General features: G+C 48.8%; 1 protein-coding gene across 1 annotated transcript in view; it reads left to right on the top strand.

Annotated features, from left to right (window-relative positions):
- Positions 1–21,823, top strand: part of LOC135019225 (putative GTP-binding protein 6) — a 99,964-nt gene extending 78,141 nt beyond the window's left edge. Inside the window, exon 10 of the mRNA XM_063953084.1 lies at positions 21,427–21,823. Within this exon, the coding sequence (XP_063809154.1) occupies positions 21,427–21,550 (124 nt within the window). The 3' untranslated portion in view covers positions 21,551–21,823. The remainder of the gene's footprint in view (positions 1–21,426) is intronic.
- The last annotated feature ends 1,230 nt before the right edge of the window (positions 21,824–23,053 follow it).

The following is a 23,053-nucleotide window of genomic DNA, read 5'->3' as shown; positions in this document are numbered from 1 at the left end:
CCATTAAGGTTCAAATTTCGGCCCTGTCGATTTTCTTCCAGAAAGAATTGGCTTCAGTTCCTGAAGTCCAGAAGTTTGTCAAGGGAGTATTGCATATACAACCCCCTTTTGTGCCTCCAGTGGCACTGTGGGATCTCAACGTAGTTCTGGGATTCCTCAAATCACATTGGTTTAAAACCAGTCAAATCTGTGGATTTGAAGCATCTCACATGAAAAGTGACCATGCTCTTGGCCCTGGCCTGGGCCAGGCGAGTGTCAAATTGGTGGTTTTTTTCTCAAAAAAGCCCATATCTGTTTGTCCATTCGGACAGGGCAGAGCTGCGGACTCATCCCCAGTTCTCTCCCTAAGGTGGTGTCAGTGTTTCACCTGAACCAGCTTATTGTGGTGCCTTGCGCCTACTAGGGACTTGGAGGACTCCAAGTTGCTAGATGTTGTCAGGGCCCTGAAAATATAGGTTCCAGAACGGCTGGAGTCAGGAAAACTGACTTGCTGTTATCCTGTATGCACCCAACAAACTGGGTGCTCTTGCTTCTAAGCAGACTATTGCTAGTTGGATGTGTAATACAATTCAGCTTGCACATTCTGTGGCAGGCCTGCCACAGCCAAAATATGTAAATGCCCATTCCACAAGGAAGGTGGGCTCATCTTGGGCGGCTGCCCGAGGGGTCTCGGCTTTACAACTTTGCCGAGCGGCTACTTAGTCAGGGGCAAACACGTTTGTAAAATCCTACAAATTTGATACCCTGGCTAAGGAGGACCTGGAGTTCTCTCATTCGGTGCTGCAGAGTCATCCGCACTCTCCCGCCCGTTTGGGAGCTTTGGTATAATCCCCATGGTCCTTTCAGGAACCCCAGCATCCACTAGGACGATAGAGAAAATAAGAATTTACTTACCGATAATTCTATTTCTCGGAGTCCGTAGTGGATGCTGGGCGCCCATCCCAAGTGCGGATTATCTGCAATACTTGTACATAGTTACAAAAATCGGGTTATTATTGTTGTGAGCCATCTTTTCAGAGGCTCCGCTGTTATCATACTGTTAACTGGCTTCAGATCACAGGTTGTACAGTGTGATTGGTGTGGCTGGTATGAGTCTTACCCGGGATTCAAAATCCTTCCTTATTGTGTACGCTCGTCCGGGCACAGTATCCTAACTGAGGCTTGGAGGAGGGTCATAGGGGGAGGAGCCAGTGCACACCACCTGATCCTAAAGCTTTACTTTTTGTGCCCTGTCTCCTGCGGAGCCGCTATTCCCCATGGTCCTTTCAGGAACCCCAGCATCCACTACGGACTCCGAGAAATAGAATTATCGGTAAGTAAATTCTTATTTTCTGCCCTCTGGGGCTCCACCGGCCAGATGCTCCTACCCGGGGCCATCTACACAGTCCTTTCGGACCACTAGATTTAGGTCAAGAACCAGAGGCGCCTCAAACGCTGCAAGAGGCACCAGGGGCAAGACAAGAAAACCAGCCGCCACTGGTTCTCAGGACAAAGCACCAGCTCTGCTTCCACCAAGGCCTCAGTATGACGGTGTTCCCCTACCCTGAGAGAATCTCGAGGTGGGATCTCGGTTGTGTCACTTCAGCCTCATCTGGGAAGGCTCCTGCCAGGATGCCTGGGTAAAGGAGCTAATTTCTCAGGGCTACAAGCTGGAGTTCGACAGTTCTCCCCACCGGTTTCTCAAATGAAGCTTGCCAGTTTTGGTGGATACGCGAGTTATACTTCAACAGGCCATCCTGAAATTGGTCCAGTCCCAAGTCATTGTTCCAGTGCCACTGCAACAACAGGGAAAAGTTTACTACTCCAACCTGTTTGTGGTACCAAAACCGTACGGTTCGGTAAGGCCCATTTTGAATCTAAAATCCTTGAACCCTTACCTAAAGGTCATCAAGTTCAAGATGGAATCCTTGCGAGCAGTGATTGCAGGCCTGGAAGAACAGGAGTTCATGGTTTCGCTGGATACAAAAGATGCTTATCTCCATATTTCGATTTAGCCGCCTCACCAGGCTTACCTGCAGTTTGCCCTGTTGAACGACCACTACCAATTCCAGGCACTGCCCTTCTGCCTGTCGATAGCTCCGAGGGTCTTCACGAATGTGATGGCGGAGATGATGTTCCAGCTCCGAGTCCACGGGGTCAATATTGTCCCTTACCTAGACAATCTCTTGATAAAGGTGAAATCCAAGGAGCTTCTATTGCTCCATTATAGAACGTACTATTCAGCTTCTGTCACATCATGGGTGGATCCTCAATTTACAGAAGTCTCACCTGGAGCCTACTCAGCGGCTCCTGTTCCTGGGAATGTTTCTGGATACAGTGGCTCAGAAAGTATTCCTCCCAGAGGACAAGGCAAGGATGCCCCAGGAGATGGTCCAAGCGGTTCTCTGGTCGCATCTGATCTCCCTTCATCTTTGCATAAGATTGTTGGAAAAGATGGTAGCCTCATACGAGGCGATCCAGCACGGAAGGTTCCATGCCAGAACATTTCAATTGGATCTCCTGAGCAAGTGGTCCGGATCACATCTTCAGATGCACTGGATCATACATCTATCACCTCAGGCCAGGGTTTCCCTCCTGTGCTGGCTACAGTCCTCAAACCTGCTGAAAGGTTGACATTTTGGATTCAGGATTGGATTCTCCTCACAACGGACGGGGCTTAGTTCCAGGGCAGGTGGTCAACCCACGAAGCCCTTCTTCCAATCAACATTCTGGAACTGCAGGCGATCTACAACGCTCTCTTTTAGGCCTCTCCTCTGCTCCGGGATCAGGCCATTCAAGTTCAGTCGGACAACGCTACGGCGGTGGCATAGATCAATCGACAAGAAAGAACAAAGAGCACAGCCTGCATGCGAGAGGTGTCCAGGATACTGCTCTAGGCAGAAGGAAACGCAAGAGCGTTGTTGGACATCTTTATTCCGGGGGTGGCCAACTGGGAAGCGGACTTCCAAAGTCGTCGCAACCTACACCCGGGGGATCGGAGCCTCCTCCCACAGGTATTTCAGCAGACCACCGATCTGCGGGGCTGCCCACAGATCGACTTGATGGCATCTCGACTCAACAAGAAACTTCGCCGGTATTGTTCGAGGACCAGGGACCCGCAGGCGGTTACAGTGGGATGCACTGACGACACCGTGGCCTTACAGGTTGGTCTACCTGTTTCCTCCGATTCCGTTGCTCCCGATGGTGCTAAAGAGAATCGGGCATCAAAGAGTCCAGGCAGTTCTGATTGCCCCAGACTGGCCTCGAAGGGCATGGTACATGGATCTTCAGGACATGTCCATGGCAGGCCCTTGGTCTCTGCCAGTGAGAAGAGATCTTCTGCAACAAGGTCCGTTCGTCTATCCGGACTTATGGTGGCTTCGTTTGACGGCATGGCGGTTGAGTGGAACATCCTAGCTCACAAAGTCCTTTCCAAAAAGGTTATTGCAACCACGGTTCAGGCCGGAAAACCTGTGATGTGACGTGAAAGCACTATCATATCTGGAGGAGATATGTCTCTTAGTTTGAGCAGCGCAAGTATCCTTCGGCGGTTTTTCACTTGGGACGTTTCCTGCAGGCTGGGGCGGATATGGGCTTACGTCTGGGCTCTCTTAAGGTCCAGATTTCAGCCCTCTCAATCTTCTTCCAGAAGAAGTTGGCAGTGTTGCCAGAAGTTCAGACTTGCAAGGAATTCTTCACATACAACCTCCCTTTGTGTCACCAACGGCACCCTGGGATCTGAATGTGGTATTGGAATTTCTACAGTCCTCCTGGTTTGAACCGTTGAGGACGGTGGAAGACAAGTACCTCACGTGCAAGGCGGTGATGTTACTGGCCCTGGCTTCTGCTAGGCGTGTCTCAGAATTGGGGGCCTTATGGTGTAAAAGTCCACACTTGGTCTTTTACGAAGACAGAGCAGAGCTCAGGACGAGGCAGCAGTTCCTGCCGAAGGTTGTCTCTGCGTTCCACTTGAACCAACCTGTTGTGGTTCCGTCAGGTTCTGCCCCTCCGGAGGCATTGGATGCTGTGCGAGCTTTGAAGTTCTACGTCAAGAGGACGGCTCGGTTCAGAAAGACAGATTCCTTGTTTGTGCTTTATGATGCACAGAAAATAGGAATTTGATACCTACCAGTAATTCCTTTTCTCGTAGTCCGTAGTGGATACTGGGGAACATACGGACATACCACGAGAGAAGAAAACAGGGACAACAGCAGTGAGGCACTAAGCCATCACACAACCATAACCGAAAAGGAGGGCGCTAACCAGAACAGAGGATAGCAACACCAACCGAACCAGGATAGCAAAGCTATCCGAACAACAAAAGGGGACCGCAACGGTGGGCCAACTAAACACTTACACAGGTAAGAAGGAATAGAAGCACTGAGGCGGGTGCCCAGTATCCGCTATGGACTCCGAGAAAAGGAATTACAGGTAGGTATCAAATTCCTATTTTCTCTTACGTCCTAGTGGACACTGGGGAACTGTACTATAGTACCATGGGGAAGTCCCAAAGCTCCCAAATGGGTGGGAGAGTGCTGAGACCCCTGTAAAACTGCCTGACCAAACTGAAGGTCATCCTTGGCCAAGGTGTTGAACCAATAGAACTTAACAAAAGTGTCTGTGTAGCAGCTTGGCACAACTGCGAGGCAGAGACACCCCCGGGCAGCCACCCAGGAAGAGCCCACAGACCTCGTCGAGTGGGCCTGGATAGACTTAGGCAAAGGCAGAGCCGCCGAAGTATAGGCCTTTTGAATGGTCAACCTGAGCAAACGAGCAATCGATTGCTTAGAAGCCGGCCATCCAGTTTTGGTGGCATCATAAAGGACAAACAGCGAGTCAGATTTCCGATGACGAGCAGTCCGTTTGACATAAATCTTCAAAGCCCTCACCACATCCAAGGACTCTGGACTAACGGAAGCGTCAGATAACACCGGCACCACAATGGGTTGATTCACATGAAAAGCTGATACCACTTTTGCAAAAACTGAGGTTGGGTCCTGAATTCCGCCCTGTCTTCATGAAAAATTAAATAAGGGCTCTTACAGGTAAGGCCCCCAATTCAGAGACATATCTGGCAGACGCCAATGCTAATAACATCACTGTCTTCCAGGTAAGAAATTTCAACTCCACCCTATGTAAGGGTTCAGTTCAGTCCGATTGAAGAAAGGACAGAACCACATTGAGATCTCACTGAGCCGTGGGAGGTACGAAGGGTGGTTTCATATGAAGAACTCCTTTCAGGAAAGTTTGTACTCCTGGCAACATGGCAAGTTGTTTCTTAAATAAAATAGAGTGCGCCAAAATCTGCACTGTGATGGAGCCTAAACGTAGGCCCATATCCACTCCCGCTTGCAGGAAAAGTAAAAAAACAACCAATTCTAAATTCCACGGAAGAAACATTTCTACTTTCACACCAGGAAACATACTTTTTCCAGGTACAATGGTAATGTTTAGATGTAACCATCTTCCTGGCCTGGACCATAGTGGAAATAACCCTGGAGGGAAGACCTTTTCTTGCTAGAATCTCACTCTCAACTTCCAAGCTGTCAAACGTAGCCGCTGTAAGTCTGGATGGACGAACGGACCTTGTTGAAGAAGATCCTTTTGAAGTGGCAGAGGCCAGGGATCCTCCAGAGCCATGGTTAGGAGGTCCGAGTACCACGCCCGTCGAGGCCAATCCAGCTTTCCCTTATCAGTCTTTTTAGAACCCTTGGGATTAGCGGTAGAGGAGGGTACAGGTACACAAACTGGTACGTCCACTGCTACAGCCTGTCGATCCCTCGTTCTGGAACAGTAACGGCATAGCTTCTTGTTGAGATGAGAAGCCATCAGATCTATCTGCGGACAGACCCACCGGTGAATTAACTGTTGAAACACCTGGGGATGTAGGCCCCATTCCCCCGATGGAGGTCGCGTCTGCTGAGGATGTCTGCTTTCCAGTTGTCCACTCATGGAATAAATATGGCTGAGATGGTCTTTGCGTTGGCCTCTGCCCAGAAGAGTATTTTTGACACTTCTCGCATCGCCGCTCTGCTTCTTGTTCCCCCTTGTCGGTTTATGTACGCCACCGCCGTGGCGTTGTCCGATTGAACCTGGATCGCCTGATCTTTCAGGAGATGGGAAGCTTGCAGAAGAGCATTGTAAATTGCCCTGAGTTCCAGGATGTTTATTGGCAGAGCAGATTCCTGAATTGACCATATCACCTGGAACTGGGCCCCTTGGGTCACAGCCCCCAACCCCGGAGGCTGGCATCCATTGTCTGTAGAATCCACGAGTGGATATTGAAATTCCTGCCTTTTACCAGGTGAGGAACTTGTAGCCACCATAATAGAGGTATCCGGGCTTTCGGAGATAAGGTCACTTCCTGATGCATGTGAAGGTGAGACCCGACCATTTGTCCAGCAGATCCAGCTGAAATGGGTGGGCATGAAATCTGCCGTATTGGATTGCCTCTTAAGCAGCAACCATCCTGCCCAGCAAATGGATGCAAAGATGTATGGATACCTTGCGAGGACGGAGCGCTGAGTGGACCATAGCCTGGATATCAAAGGTCTTGTCCATCGGAAGAAACACCTTTTGAGACACTGTATCTAGTATCATTCCCAGGAACTGAAGACGTTGGGTCGGTTCCAGGTGAGATTTCTGAACATTTTTGGATCCACCCATGATCCGTAAGTAGGCGAGTCGTCAGATCGATGCTGTGCAGTAGACGCTCCCTGGACATAGCCTTTATCAGGAGATCATCCAAGTAGGGGACTATGTTGACTCCCATCATGCGCAGTTGTGGATAGGCCAAAGGATAAGGCCTAAAACTGGAAATGGTCGTCCAAGATGGCGAACCTGAGGTAAGCTTGATGAGGGGGCCACATGGGAATGTGTAGGTAAGTATCCTTGACATCTCTCGATACCAGGAATTCTCCCTCCTTCAGTCCCGGCAGGACTTCGCCTCTTGAAGGCGAGCACCTACCTGAAAGTCGCCTTGCTGCTCGGGCCAACCGTCACGCGGAAGGCTTAGTGGCAGGGGATCCGGTGGTCTGATCCAGGGACGCAGCAGTTGCAGGTTTACGGGACTTACCATGAGATCCTCTGGGAGTGGTGAAGACCCCTCGGCCCCTTCCTCTGAACCTGCCACATGAAAGGACTGCAAGGAGAGTTCTGTATAAGAACGTCGAGCAGGTGGTGCAGCCGACGGCAGAAAGGTAGACTTACCCGCCGTTGCCTGGGAGATCCATTTATTTAACCCGTCCCCAAACAAGGCAACACCTGTAAAGGGAAGATTTTCTACACCCTTTTTGGAATCAGCGTCCGCTGACCATTGATGTGACCACAGAGCTCTGTGTGCCTAAACTGCCATAGCAGTAGTGCGGCCATTTATCTTACACAATTCCTTTATAGCTTCGCTCATAAAATTTGCAGCATCCTGTATGTGTTGGAGCAGAGTGTCTAAATCATTAATAATACTATCAGACCACTTGACTACTGCCCTACAAATCCAACCACAAACTATTGTGGGGCGCTGTGCTACGCCCGCTGCTGTATATATTGCCTTGAGAGTGGTCTCAATTTTACGGTCAGCAGGGTCATTTAGGGATATAGCCCCTGGCACTGGCAGTACCAATTTCTTAGACAGTCTGTGCACAGACGTATCGACTGATTGGGGGGGGGGGGGGGGTTCCCATACCTTCCTGTCCTCAGCTGGGAGGGGAAAAATAAGATTTTAAACCTACCGGTAAATCTTTTTCTCCTAGTCCGTAGAGGATGCTGGGGACTCCGTAAGGACCATGGGGATAGACGGCTCCACAGGAGACATGGGCACTGTAAAGCTTTAGAATGGGTGTGCACTGGCTCATCCCTCTATGCCCCTCCTCCAGACCTCAGTTATGACTGTGCCCAGAGGAGACTGACAGTACGAGGAAAAGGATTTTGTTATCTAAGGGCGAGATACACACCAGCCCACACCATACACACCGTACAACATGGTATACAATAACCAGTTAACAGTATGAACAAAACAGTATCAGCCAGAGGCCGATCTCAACTGTAACTTAACCCTTAAGAATGCAATAACTATATACAAGTCTTGCAGAATGTTTCCGCACTGGGATGGGCGCCCAGCATCCTCTACGGACTAGAAGAAAAAGATTTACCGGTAGGTTTAAAATCTTATTTTCTCTTACGTCCTAGAGGATGCTGGGGACTCCGTAAGGACCATGGGGATTATACCAAAGCTCCAAAACGGGCGGGAGAGTGCGGATGACTCTGCAGCACCGATTGAGCAAACATGAGGCCCTCATCAGCCAGGGTATCAAACTTGTAGAATTTTGCAAAAGTATTTGACCCCGACCAAGTAGCTGCTCGGCAAAGGTGTAATGCCGAGACGCCTCGGGCATCCGCCCAAGAGGAGCCCACCTTCCTAGTGGAATGGGCCTTTACCGAATTTGGTACCGGCAATCCAGCCGTAGAATGAGCCTGCTGAATCGTGTTACAGATCCAGCGAGCAATAGTCTGCTTAGAAGCAAGAGTGCCAACCTTGTTGGCTGCATACAGGACAGACAGTGCCTCTGTTTTCCTAACTGTAGCCGTTCTGGCTCAATAATCTTTAAGGCCCTGACTACATCAAGGGACTTGGAATTCTCCAAGGCCCCGTGGCCACAGGCCCACAATAGGTTGGTTCATATGAAATGACGAAACCACTTTAGGCAGAAATTGAGGACGAGTCCTCAACTCTGCCCTATCGGCATGGAAAACCAGATAGGGGCTCTTGAAAGACAAGGCCGCCAATTCGGACACCCGTCTCGCAGATGCCAAGGCCAATAACATGACCACTTTCCAAGTGAGAAACTTCGATTCAACTGTTTAAAGCGGTTCAAACCAGTGTGACTTAAGGAAACTTATCACGTTAAGGTACCATGGTGCCACTGAGGGGCACCAAAAGAGGTTGGATGTGCAACACTCCTTTTACAAAAAACTGGACTTCTGTGAGAGAAGCCAATACCTTCTGAAAGAATATGGATAAGGCAGAAATCTGCACCTTAACGGAGCCTAACTTTCGGCCCATATCCACTCCTGTCTATAGAAAATGGATAAAACGTCCTAGTTGGACATCCTCAGTAGGAGCATTCTTGGTTTCACACCAAGACACGTATTTTCTCCCGAAACGGTGATCGTGATTCGCCGTAACATCTTTTCTAGCTTTAATAAGAGTAGGAATGATCTGGAATACCCTTTTAGCTAGGATTTGGTGTTCAACCGCCATGCCGTCCAACGTAACCACGGTAAGTCTTGGAACACGCACGGCCTCTGTAGTAGCAGGTCCACCCTGAGAGGAAGGGGCCCCTGAAGATCTGCATACCAGGCCCTTCGAGGCCAATCTGGAACAATGAGTATCGTCTGCACTCTTGTTCGTCTTATAATTCTCAATATTTTTGAGATGAGAGGAAGTGGAGGGAACACATAGACCGACTGAAACACCCACAGTGTCACCAGGGCGTCCACCGACGCTGCCTGAGGGTCCCTCGACCTGGACAATACATCCGAATCTTCCTGTTGAGGCGTGATGCCATCATGTCTATTTGAGGAAGTCCCCAACGACTTGTCACTTCTGTAAAGCCTTCCTGATGAAGTTTCCACTCTCCTGGATGGAGATCGTGTCTGCTACGGAAGTCTGCTTCCCAGTTGTCTGGAATGAAGACCGCTGACAGTTTGCTTACATGATTTTCTGCCCAGCGAAGAATCCTGTTGGCTTCTGCCATTACTGCTCTGCTTTTTGTCCCGCCCTGGCGGTTCACCTGCGCCACTGCCGTGACTTTGTCTGATTGGATCAGAACAGGTAGGTTGCGAAGAAAATTCTCCGCTTGTTTGAGGCCGTTGTAAATGGCCCTGAATTCCAGCACATTGATGTGTAGGCAAGCCTCTTGGCTTGACCGTATTCCCTAAAAAAATGTTTCCCTGTGTGACTGCTCCCCATCCTCGGAGGCTCGTTTCCGTGGTCACAAGAACCCAATCCTAGTGCCAAACCTGCGACCCTCTTGAAGGTGAGTACACTGGAGCCACCACAGGAGAGAGAGAGAGAGACCCTGGCCCGGGGGGACAGGACAATCTTCCAATGCATGTGCAGGTGGGACCCTGACCACTTGTCCAGAAGGTCCCACTGAAAAGTCCGTGTGGAATGGCCTCGTAGGCCGCCACCATCTTTCCTAATACATGAGTGCATTGATGAACTGACACTCTTTTTGGCTTTAACAGGTCTCTGACCATGTTCTGGAGTACTTGGGCCTTTTTCTCTGGGAGAAAAACCTTTTGTTTTTCTGTGTCCAGAATCATGCCCAGAAACGACAGTCGAGTTGTTGGAACCAACTGCGACTTTGGTAGATTTAGGATCCAGCCGTGTTGTTGTAGTATTTTCAGGGAGAGAGATACGCTTTGTAACAATTTTTCCCTTGAACTCGCCTTTATTAGGAGATCGTCCAAGTACGGGATAATTGTGACGCCTTGCTTGCGCAGGAGCACCATCAATTCCGCCATTACCTCGTCGGGGCCGTGGAACGCCCAAACGGCAACGCCTGAAATTGGTAAGAACAATCCTGTACAGCGAATCTCAGGTACGCCTGATGAGGAGGATATATGGGGACATGAAGGTATGCATCCTTTGTCTAGTGACACCATAAAATCAGCATCACCTGACCATTGGCGGGTCCACAGGGACCGTCCAGCAAAAATTGCCATGGCATTGGCTCTTGCACCCAACAGCCCAATATCTCTTGCAGCTTCTCTCATATATAATGCTACTTCTTTAATGTGACCCAAGATCAACAAAAAGGTATCTTTATCTAGGGTGTCAATGTCAGATGACAAGGTATCTGCCCACGCTGCAGCTGCGCTACCCACCCATGCCGACGTTACTGTCGGCCTTAGTAGGGCACCCGTATGTGTATAAATCGATTTTAAGGTAGTTTCCTGTCTGCGATCAGCAGGATCCTTAAGGGTTGCCGTATCTTTTGACAAGCGCGTTAAAGCCTTGTTTACCGTGGGTGGGGGATCCCACCGTAACCTGTCCTGGGAGTGGAAAGGTTACGCCATAATAATTCTCTTGGGAATCTGCAGTTTCTTATCTGGAGTTTCCCAAACTTTTCAAACTGGGCGTTCAGCTCGTGAGATGGGGGAAAATTTACCTCCGGTTTCATTTCCTTAAACATGCAGACCCGTATGTCAGGGACAGAGGGGTCCTTAGTGATATGTAAAACATCTTTTATTACAGCAAACATATATTGAATACTCTTGGCCACCCTTGGGTGCAACTTAGCATCATCATCATCATCGTCGACACTGGAGTCGGAATCCGTGTCGGTATCAGTGTCTACTACCTGTGAAAGGGTACGTTTCTGAGACCCCGAAGGGCCCTGTGACACAGTCAAAGCTATGGATTGACTCCCTGCTTTTTCCTTGGACTCAGCTTTGTCCAATCTTTTGTGTTTAAAACATCCACATATCCATCCAATCAGGTGTCGGCGGCGCCGACATAGACACCACAATCATCTGCTCTGCCTCCTCCCTAGATGAGTTTTCCACCTCAGACATGGCGACACACACGTACTGACACCCCCACACACACTGGGATACCTAATATTATGGGGACTGACCCACAATAAGGCCCTTTGGAGAGACAGAGAGAGAGTATGCCAGCACACACCCAGCGCCGCTGTACACTGAGACAAAAATCCCAGTCTGTCAGCGCTTTTTATATACATGTGTAAAACACTCTTTTTCACAATTTTTTGCGCCAAATAACGTGCCCCCCCCCCCCCTCATTCTGACCCTCTGTACTAGGTAACAGCAGGGGAGAGTCCGGGGCCGCTTCTCTGCAGCATGCTGAGGAGAAAATGGCGCTGGTTGGTGCTGGAGGATCAAGCTCCACCCCCCGATAGCGGGCTTCGGTCCCCCTCTAAATCTTTATACTGGCGGGGGATTTGGATTTATATAGCCTCTACAGTATATATAAGTACTTTGCCAATGTTATCTGAGGTATATTTATGCTGCCCAGGGCGCCCCCCCTGCGCCCTGCACCCTTACTGTGGTGCCTGTGTGTGTGAGCTGGGAGCAATGGCGCGCAACGTTACCCTGCGCGTTACCTCATGAAGATCTGAAGTCTTCTGCCGCCTTTGAAGTCTTCTTTCTTCTTATACTCACCCGGCTTCTATCTTCCGGCTCTGTGAGGAGGACGGCGGCGCGGCTCTGGGACGAACTACAGGGTGAGACCTGTGTTCCGACTCCCTCTGGAGCTAATGGTGTCCAGTAGCCTAAGAAGCAGAGCCTATCATTTAAGTAGGTCTGCTTCTCTCCCCTCAGTCCCACGAAGCAGGGAGCCTGTTGCCAGCAGTGCTCCCTGAAAATAATAAACCTAACAAAAGCTTTTTCAGAGAAACTCAGGAGAGCTCCCCTGCAGTGCATCCAGTCTCAACTGGGCACAGGAATCAACTGAGGTCTGGAGGAGGGGCATAGAGGGAGGAGCCAGTGCACACCCATTCTAAAGCTTTATAGTGCCCATGTCTCCTGTGGAGCCGTCTATCCCCATGGTCCTTACGGAGTCCCCAGCATCCTCTAGGACGTAAGAGGAAGTATATAAAAACCTCTGAGGAGTTTTTTTTATTTTTTATTTAATCAAGTAATTTTTTATTGAGTTTTGTAACACATTGACACAACAAGACAAAACAACAACATTGAAATAAACTATAACAATTGCCATCAATAAACAGGTATTTTCAGATCACAGTTCGGTGTGCGTGTTAATTCTTTTCGCATATGTGTACACGACATAGAATATCAATATTATTACGAATGTCGCTCAAGTGCTCAATACCTGCCCGCCCAGCCATGTGCTACTCCAGCGATCCCACATCTCCGTAAATCGAGAGGTGGAACCCCGTATTTTATACATATGCCTCTCATGACGAATTACCTCGTTCACCAACGCCCTCCAGTGCTCCACCCTAGGCACATCTGCCGAGAACCAGACCCTAGCAATAACAACTTTTGCCAGCGTAGTGAGACACAGGACATATTTATACAGTAAGACAGAGTGTGTTTCCTCAAGATCTAACCCAAACAAGCATATACCAGGATCTAATGTAGGGAGGGACGGTGCTGTCATGATCACATCACTCCACACTTTACGCCAAAAAAGGGAAATCTCAGGGCAATCCCACAGTAAGTGCCAAAATCCGGCATCGGCTGCCCGACACCTGGGGCAGTTAGAATCTTCCCTAAGACCAGCCCTCTGCATAGTAACTGGAGTACGATAGGCCCTGTGTAAAATATAGAAAAAAACCTGCTTATATCTTATACACGGCGTAGTGTATCTAAGGGAGCTCATAATCTGGAGCCACTGCTCATGGGACAAGCGCCCCAAATCAGTCTCCCATTTAATACGGAGATTATTTAATAGATCGGGGTAGCTTCTATTATTTAAAGCAGCATATATGGTAGACACCCTCCCCCTCTGACTCAGAGAAGTAAGCATCGTCCTAACAGGTGAGTCAACAATCAGTGGTGGGCCATGAGGGAATTGAGTTTGTACAGCATGTCTAAGCCGAAAATACCGGAACAGAGCAGTATTAGGTACATCAAATTCGATTTTCAGTTGCTGAAATGACTTCAGCACTCCATCGTGGTACAGCTGACCCAGCGCCACGACACCCCTAGCAATCCATATATTATCTAGCGACATCTCATATAGCTCAGGGTATGCACTATTGAACCACAATGGAGTACCGGCATCATGTCCCTCCCAATCATATAAAGTGTGTGCATAGCGCCAGATGAGCAAGGCTTGACGCAACAGGGGAGGCAAGCCAGGCGCTGAGAGACCAGAGAGGAGAAGCTGAAGAGGAGAAAGAGAGAAAGTAGGAGAGCACTCCGCCCGCTCAGCCAGAAACCCCCTCACCGTAGTACCTAGAGAATCCCCGATCCATTCACTCAGATGAGACAGCTGAGCCGCTACATAGTATAGTCTGAGATCAGGGAGACTTGCCCCGCCGGACATCTGAGATCTGCATAATGTCCTGATAGAGACTCTCGCTGGCCTGCCACCCCATATAAATGAGGACAGAACGCCCTCTATAACAGTAAAGATCTTCTTGGGGAGGTATACCGGAGAATTGTGTAGAGCATAAAGGAATTTTGGCTGCATCACCATTTTAAATAGATTAACCCGACCCAGGACAGACAACGGTAGTTTTTTCCAGCTATGAGCCTTCTCTTTAAATGTCGCTAGAATGGGGTCAATATTTTGGGCCACATAGCTACGCGCCATAGGAGTAATCCAGATGCCTAAATACTTGAACCGCAATGTCCATTGCAAAGGATACGCCCCCTGTGTATTTTCCGGGAGAAGGCCAGAGATGGGGAAAATGTGGGATTTGTCCCAGTTAATTAGTAGACCGGAAAAGATACCAAAATTTTCCACTACCTGTAACACTGCTTGTAGGGAGTCATCAGAGTCTTGCAAAAAAAGAAGCATGTCATCCGCGTATAGCGCTACCACATCCACATGACCCCCAATCTCAACGCCCCTGACCCTACCATTACTGCGCAGCAGGCCGGCCAACGGCTCCACGGCGATTGCAAACAGTGCAGGAGATAGGGGGCAACCCTGTCGAGTGCCCCTCTCCAACGCAAAAAGCTCAGACGTGAAACCATTAGCCGTCACCCGAGCCACAGGCAAGGAATACAACAACTGGATAAAGCTAATAAATCGAGGGCCAAAAGCAAATTTCTCCAGCACCCCCCACAGGTACCTCCATTCTACGGAGTCGAACGCTTTGGCCGCATCAAGGGACACCACCACCGCGTCCGACCCCACCACATCACCCCTCTGGAGATGACAGAACAGTCTACGCAAATTTTGGGCCGTGGACTTACCTGGCATAAAGCCAGTCTGGTCCGGGTGAATTATTGTTGCAATTACCAAATTCAATCGAGATGCCAAGATTTTTGCCAGTATCTTGACATCAGTATTGAGGAGGGAAATGGGTCGATAAGACTCGGGGAGTAGGGGGTCCTTCCCTGGTTTCAACAGGACAATTATATTGGCCTCGGCCATAGAGCGCGGGAGAGCCTTACCCTCTAAGAGTAAGTCAAATAATTGTAGGAGATAGGGGGCAAAAAACGTACTGTATTTTTTATAGACTTCCCCCGGAAGCCCATCGGATCCCGGTGCCTTAGACGCCGGGAGAGACAGGATCGCAGCCTCCACTTCTTCCAACGTGATAGGTGCATCCAAAGCCTCCGAGTCCTCCCGGGACAAGCATGGCAAGGTCAACTGGGCCAAAAAATCCCGAAGCTGATCGTCAGAGTAACTGGCTCGGGAGGCATAGAGCGAGGAGTAATAACTACGGAACGTCTCCGCCACCATTGATCCAGAGTAACACAATTGGCCAGCAGAGTTCTTCACACACTGAATTACAGTTCTAGGGGAATCGGACCGGGCCAAAAAAGCCAAGTAGCTGCCATTCATCTCCGCCCGAAAATACTGCTCATGTCCTGCAAAAAGGAGTCTACGCCTGGATTTCTCAAATAAACAATCCGACCACTCGCTCTGCGCGCTCTTCCACAACAGCTCATCAGATCGCAGATGGGTAATAAGGTATTGAGACTCCAACTGCCGGCACAAAGATTCCAACCGCACCTCTTCCCTCTTACTAAACGCTTTAACTTCAGAGATCCGCTTTATAAAGGAGCCTCGCAAAAACGCTTTAAAAGCATCATGTTTTAGCGGCAGATCACTGAATAGTAAATTGTCTTCCTGGAACCCTTCCCAAGCGGCAATCAGGTCTGCACCCTCCCCCAGCAAAGTCAACCAAAAGGGGTTAAGCTTCCACATTTTTGCACCCCGCTCCCAACCAATATTAACTGTAACTAAAACAGGAGAGTGATCCGATATACCCCTAGGGAGATAATCTACCGCCAGCACGTCCGGGGACAGATCAGGAGAAACCAAAACCAAATCAATACGGGAAAAAGCATGATGGGTAGCGGACTGACAGGAGAAGTGAGTAGCTGTGGGATTACGACATCTCCATACATCCTCCAGCCCCAGCTCCCCCACCAGTCTTGCGAACGGGGTAGGGGACGCTAGGGGAGGGGAGGACGCAACAGACTCCCTCCACCTGTCCATACCACCATCCATAACATTGTTGAAATCCCCTAGGCATATTACAGGGGTAGCAGGGGACCGGGCCAGGAATCGGGCAGCATGACGGAGAACCTCATTATTATATGGCGGGGGGACATATACTGCTAATACATGGAACAATCTGCAGTTGATATGGGCTCGTAGGAAGACGTATCTGCCATATTGGTCAGTTTCACAGTCATCCAGGTGAAATTGTACGGACTTTCTAATCATTACAGAAACGCCTCTGGCACTGCTAGAGAAAGTGGAATGATACACGTGACTAACCCATGGTTTTTTAAGTGCCAACACCCTACCTCCATGCAAATGTGTTTCAGAAAGACAAATTATGTCCGCCTGGTATTTTTTAACCTGAGTCAGGACCAACGATCTTTTAATTTTCTCATTCAATCCCCGAACATTCCAGCTGAGCAGACGAAGCCCCTCAGAAACAGCAGACATGGAAGTTATAGAAGGAAGGTGCAACAGGATAGATTAAAGAGACATACATCAAAACCTGGCATCGCAGCAGAGCAAGGCTGAGCAAACAATAAACAGGGACAAGAGCAACCAGTCCCCCTACGCCCCAGGAGACAAAAGAGCACAGAGCAGTATCGTACGGATATAGCGTGTCATTGCACAGTACGCACAGAACTAAAAAGTGATGGCTTAGAAAAAAACAAACTAACCCCCCCCGCACCCACCCTGTATCACCTCGCAAACTTAAGGCATACCTGGATCCCATAACTCCCATTAAGTAACCAAACTAAGGGATAAGGGCCTAACCAAAGAACCTTAGGAAAAGCCCCTACACTATTTTCGGCAAGAGCTCTCCACAACTTGTAGAAGGAAGTAGTACCCCAACCCTGAAAAAAAAATAAGAAAAAACAACATAGCTAGGCACATGCCCCATTATAAAGCATCAAACAGTAGTAAAACAATGTGGGGCTGACCGTTACCGCCATATCATAACGATGCATAGCAAGCAATACCATAATTTTGCCCCATTTCTATTCGCCCCACATCGCATATATCCCCACAGTGCATTTATATTCACAGGAATATGCATCAGATAAATAGAAACAGCGGTGCAAGAAGAATGAAATCAACATCTGAGCAACAACACATCATCAAGGAGAACGTGGTTGACGTTCCAGCCATGCACCAGCATCTTGAGGAGATGTAAAAAAATGAGTGGTGTTGTTAAGCACCACCCGCAACTTGGCTGGAAACAGCATAGCATATTGTATATTGCGGTCTCTGAGCTGACGCTTGACGTGAATAAATTGAGATCGGCTCTTTTGCACCTCCAGGGCAAAATCAGGAAATACGGAAATATTATGTCCATCTTGTTGAATAGGGCCTTTTGTTCGGGCCAGACGGAGCACCGCATCACGGTCCTTGAAATGCAGGAAGCGTGCAATAAATGTTCTAGCCGGGGCCCCCGGCGGCGGCGGCCTAGGTGGAAGCCTGTGCGCCCTCTCCACCGCAAATTGAGAGGTAAATGCCTCCTTGCCAAATAGATCAATAAGCCACCCTTCAAGAAATGACTCCGGAGAGGTGCCCTCCGCTCTCTCGGGGAGCCCGACAAACCGGACGTTGTTGCGCCGCAATCTCCCTTCTATATCTGACATTTTAGCCTGCATAGATGTCACTTGGGTAGACAGGTCCGCCACCTTCAACTGCAAGGGTGGAGCAGCATCCTCCAAAGCCGATATCCGATGTTCAGTTTCACCCACTCGCTCTCGGATCTTCTGCATATCCTGCCTTAGCAGAGAAACATCCATTTGTACTTGCCCAATCCGGTCCGTGACCCTCTGCTCGGACGCAGAAATTGCCTGCAATATTTGCTGGGTAGAATGCACCTGTTCATCATGGTCAGAGGTGTCCCCCTCGGCCATCGGCGAGGGCGGGCCGGCCTCACCCCGCTTTGTCGAAGTGGATGCCTGCTGTGGTCTGGCAAATTTCTCCAGTTTCGCAGCAGCGTTAGCTGCACTCTGTCCTCCCCTCACCATGGTATCCCTGAACGGGAATGCAGATCCGGAGGAGTATTACAGCAGGTTCTGCACAAGAGTCAGGGCAGAGATGGCACCCCAATAAACGGAGCAAGTGTGTGGGCACACTGCAGATAATCAGGAAGCAGGTGTATGTTGTAGAAATTGCAGCAGAGTGAAAGCTGAGTCAGGGGCACCCAAGCTGTCCCCACAGGATAACAGGCAGCTAATGTAGGGCAGCCGGCTCCAGTGAAATGTATATAGTCCATCCAAAAAAGGGCACTGTGGACAGGTATTAAGCCCAAGAGGGAAACTGGATGGCAACCACAGTCATCGCATCGCACAGCACCTCAGGGGGAGAAGGAGCAGCAGGACTGAAAATGGCGGCTTTTCGCAGGCTTTTTCGCCCGTACTCGGTCTCCAGCGTCACCGCAGTGGGGCCCCAGGCATGCACCTCCACTGGACCCAGCAGATGACAGGGCCCTCCTCTCTGTAGTCCCCCAGCCGGAGGACCAGCGCTCAGACACCGCCGGGTGCGCGGACACGCGCCGCTCCCGGAGCTCCGACGGCGGCCGGCGGAGGGGTAGGGAGCCGGAGACCACGCTGGAAGGTCCTCAACAGCACACCCGCGCCGCTCACCGGATCAGCAAGGGCAGCAGCAAAGGCAGCACACATTCAGGGGCCAGCTGGCAGGGAACAGGATCCACAGGTTGGGGTAAAAAGGATGGGTTTGCAGGATTTTAGTGGAGAGCTAAGGCTGCACACAGCTACTCCATGCCGATCCAAGCCACGCCCCCCACCTCTGAGGAGTTTTAAATTTCTTGTCAGGGTTCACCGATGCCTCCCTGGCCAGTGAGTTTTATTCCTTAGACACAGGAAAAGTGGCTGAAGTCTTGGGTCTAATATTAAAGTACAACTCTTCATCTGGTTCTGCTTCCTGATTGGGTGCGTGAAGAACCTCTCTTACAGCATAAATGAGGGCCTTCATCCCGGGGGACAGAGAGCTGTCCTCATCCATATCATCATCATCCACATCAGGCTGGTCAGAATCAGACTGGAGCACCTGTGGCAGAGAGCATTTATGTGAAACCAACATAGGGGGCTGAGAAGGCTTTCTGGTATCTGCTGCTTTAGCCATACAATAAATAGACTGTTTTAACACCCGTCTCTCCTTAACTGCAGCTAATTCTGAATTCACATTGTGAATCATGCTCTTAAAAGTATCTAGCCAGTTAGGTGCCTGTGAACTGTGTCCCTGTATAGATACGGAGCACTGTTCACACATGAGGGTCCCTGCAGAAGAAGGGGTAGAGTTACAGAACAAGCAGTACACATAACCATGTCAACAGACATATTGTACACAACTGTAATGCAGTGCAAAGCCACTGAAAAACACCTCCACACAGTCCCTAGAGAGCCCCTGGAGTGAAACAGAAACGGAGACCAACACACAAAACACAGCAGCGCAGTGTGTGAAAATATGTGTAACGCCTTATATATGTGCAGCAGCGCTACCACTGATGTGCTCCCCCCCCCCCCCCCCCCCACTGCTATGACCCTCTGGTACCAGTACAGAGTCTGTAAGAGCTTGGGTCCGTGGAGGGAGCAGCATGCATGTAGCCTTGATTATCTGCAGCAGCAGGAAATGGCGCCTTCCTGCCTCTGGTCGCGCTCTCCGGAAAGCCCCTGTAACGGCACGCGGTCCCACTAAATTTTTTATACTGGCTGAAGTAAGATATACAGTACACACAAAGCCTACTGACAGTGAGTACCTGTGCAGCATAAAGCCCGCTGAGCCAGTATTGTCCGCGGCAGGCACCGCAGCTCATAGCCCGTCCCCGCCACGTGACATGCCGCCAAACCGCATCGGGGACCCGCTAAGTGGGACCCCGGTGTTAACACTCACTGCACTGTGATCTTTGGCATCTGTTAGAGGGTGACGGCTAGCTGCTGGCGTGGGCACACACAGTATGATGTGTGAAACAGCACCTCAGGAGCTCAGTGTCCTGTCAGTTGGGATTACGAACCATTAACCCTCAGGAGGTTGGTTCGGTCCCCCCTCTAAGTTGGTAGACTGGTTGCCAACCAGTACTATCTGAAAATAAAGAACTAAAATAAAGGGAACTCTGGAGCTCCAGAGAAATGCACCCGGCTCCTTGGGCACATTATTCTAAATGGATTCTGGTAGGAGGGGCATAGAGGGCAGGAGCCAGCACACACATAAACACACTAAAGGTTTTAAAGTGCCAGGCTCCAGTGGACCCGATCTATACCCCATGGTTAAAGTACAGATCCCCAGTATCCACTTGGACGTAAGAGAAAAAGGGTTACCGTGTTTCTAAGCAGTCCATTGCGCATTGGATTAGGCTGACTATCCAACAGGGCTAGGTGCAATTATGCCGAGCTGCTACCTGGTCTGCGAAGAAAACCTTTGTGAAGTTCTACAAGTTTGATACCCTGGCCAAAGAGGATACCCAGTTTGGGCAGGCGGTGCTGCAGACGTCTACACACATTCCCGCCCGTTCTGAAAGCTTTGGGATGTCCCCATCTTACTAAGACCCCAGTATCCCTTATGGATGCTAGAGAAAATAGGATTTTAATTACCTACTGGTAAATCCTTTTCTCATAAGGGATACTGGGCGCCCGCCTCAGTGTGTTGACTTTTCTGCAGGATTTCTTTTGTAAACGTTTACCTGTTCAGCTGTTGCTGGTCAGCTATGTTGTGGTGTGCTGGTGTAAATCTCACCATTTGTTATTGTTCTGTTCCTTCGGCACAGTTTTACCTAGACTCGCTGTGGGAGAGGGCATAGAGGGGAGGAGCCAGCACACCCAATTGAAGAAATTTAAAGTGCACCGGCTCCTTTGGATCCCATCTATACCCCATCGTACTAAGACCCAGTATCCCTTATGGACTACGAGAAAAGGATTTACCGGTAGGGAATTAAAATCCTATTTTTTCCATGTCGACCTAATGACCTTGTCGACCAATAGTGGTTGACCTAGTTACTGTCGATCCTATGATCCACACCCCATTATCTGCCTCCTACCATTTAGCAGACTGCTTTCTCTGCATAACTTCGTGCTTTCATAATTAATTCATTGTTTTTCTAGTTTTAAGAACAATAAATTACTTTTAATTAATGCGTGAATTAAGAAAAGAAAAATGTATTTATAATTTAGCATTTTTTTCATGGGTCCATAAAGGCGCATTAACAGTTGTGGTGTATTAATTTATTGTGCTGCTCACGCATTGACCATTGTCTGCTGTATGTGTTTGTTTGACAGCTGGCTGCACAAAGAAGCCTCAGTACAGGAAGTAATCGTGTTACCAGAAGATGGCACAGCTGACGTGATTGTTATAATAACCAATGCTGCTTATGGAAAATACACAAAACTGTTTTGTAAATGAGCACTCACAGTAGGTGTGTTTTAGATACCAAAACATTAGGTGCGTGCAGCGTGTTTTGAAGAGTATAGTAAATAGCCCAAGAGTCCTTATCTAGAGGTACTTCCTGCACTAATCTAATGATTGAGGGGGTGTAAAGTGGCTCTACCTACCACTGCTGGATTATATGGAAAGCTGCCACACACTCCTGGAAAGAGACTCGCCAATGAATCAATGACAGAAAAATATATTCTTATATTGTCCTACACCAAATAAACTATTTTCTTGTAATGACAATCTGTGGACATGGTTTTGTTACCTACCCATTTTAGTATTTAATGACTGTAACTTATAACAAAACATAATATATGGTGTAGAAACTTTTCTGGTATTCTGGCAAATACCAGGTCCAATGTACTAGTTATTTAAATTTAAATAGAAACAGTCTACAAGCCAATATATAAAACCAATTAACCCCATAATATTTAACATAGATTTAAGCATTATTCTATTAATTAGGTGCAAAAACAGGAGGCCCTTTGCACTGATGCTCCACAGTAAATGCAATACAGAATATGGTCCCTTTTTGCAGACAAGGGACTCCTCCGATCTCCCGATAGTCAAGATAAATCAAAATGTCCTCCACGGTGGCAGTACACAGCACTATTCCACTCTCCCTCGATTCACAGTGTGACGTGAATCACTCGGATGTCATAAGGGTAATATATAACATAGAACAGAGAATATTGTGCGTAGCATAAATCATTTTGCTTTTAATGATACAACATACATAAAAATGCCAAAAAAAAATGCTGTGTTTGGAACAATAAAAATAAGAGCACTCAATATGAGATGTGGCAGTGGTGATGTATGAGAAACAATTACCAACTGTGTAGGAGCACTGAAGTGAACAACTCTCTGAATGGACATAGATGTAATGAAATACCAGAAGGCGTCCCGGGTGAAGTCACTGATAGACAGTCGTCATTGGTTTTGTCATCACCGTAAGGCAGTCCCAATCAAAACCAGCGCGTTTCATCCCTGTCTGCAGTCTTTATCAAGGCAAAAAACAAAGTGCGCTCTCAGTGTACAGGATATGATTAAATACGCTGTTCAACCAATCAGTAATACAGAACTAATTCTGACTAGACATATCACCTGTCTAAAAATCTCCCCTCCCTTGGGAATATTCTGCACCAATCATCCTAAAGAAGCACTGTCACATGAGTCTTAAAATGTTTACAGTCATTACAGAAACATTCTAGTAATGATGAAGTCAAGACACTGTCAGGCATCAATATACATGAAAGCCCTTTGTGATAGAGTTAAACGGGATATGTTCAGCATGCCCGTGGTCGGGATGCTGGCAGTCTAAATCCCGGTGCCAGAATCCCAGCACGCGGCCAAAATACTGACGCTGGAACTCTGTCATGAGTCGAAATGCCAACCCCAGAATCCTGACTGCCGTCACCCTGATCATAAATATGCAGGGGACTCTTTAGGTTTAGGAACCCCCTGGGAGAGTTA

Source organism: Pseudophryne corroboree, chromosome 2 (assembly GCF_028390025.1).
Source record: "Pseudophryne corroboree isolate aPseCor3 chromosome 2, aPseCor3.hap2, whole genome shotgun sequence".
NCBI classification, from domain to species: Eukaryota; Metazoa; Chordata; class Amphibia; order Anura; family Myobatrachidae; genus Pseudophryne; species Pseudophryne corroboree.
Note: the sequence above shows the minus strand (reverse complement) of the source record. Positions and strands in the feature narration are given on the sequence as shown.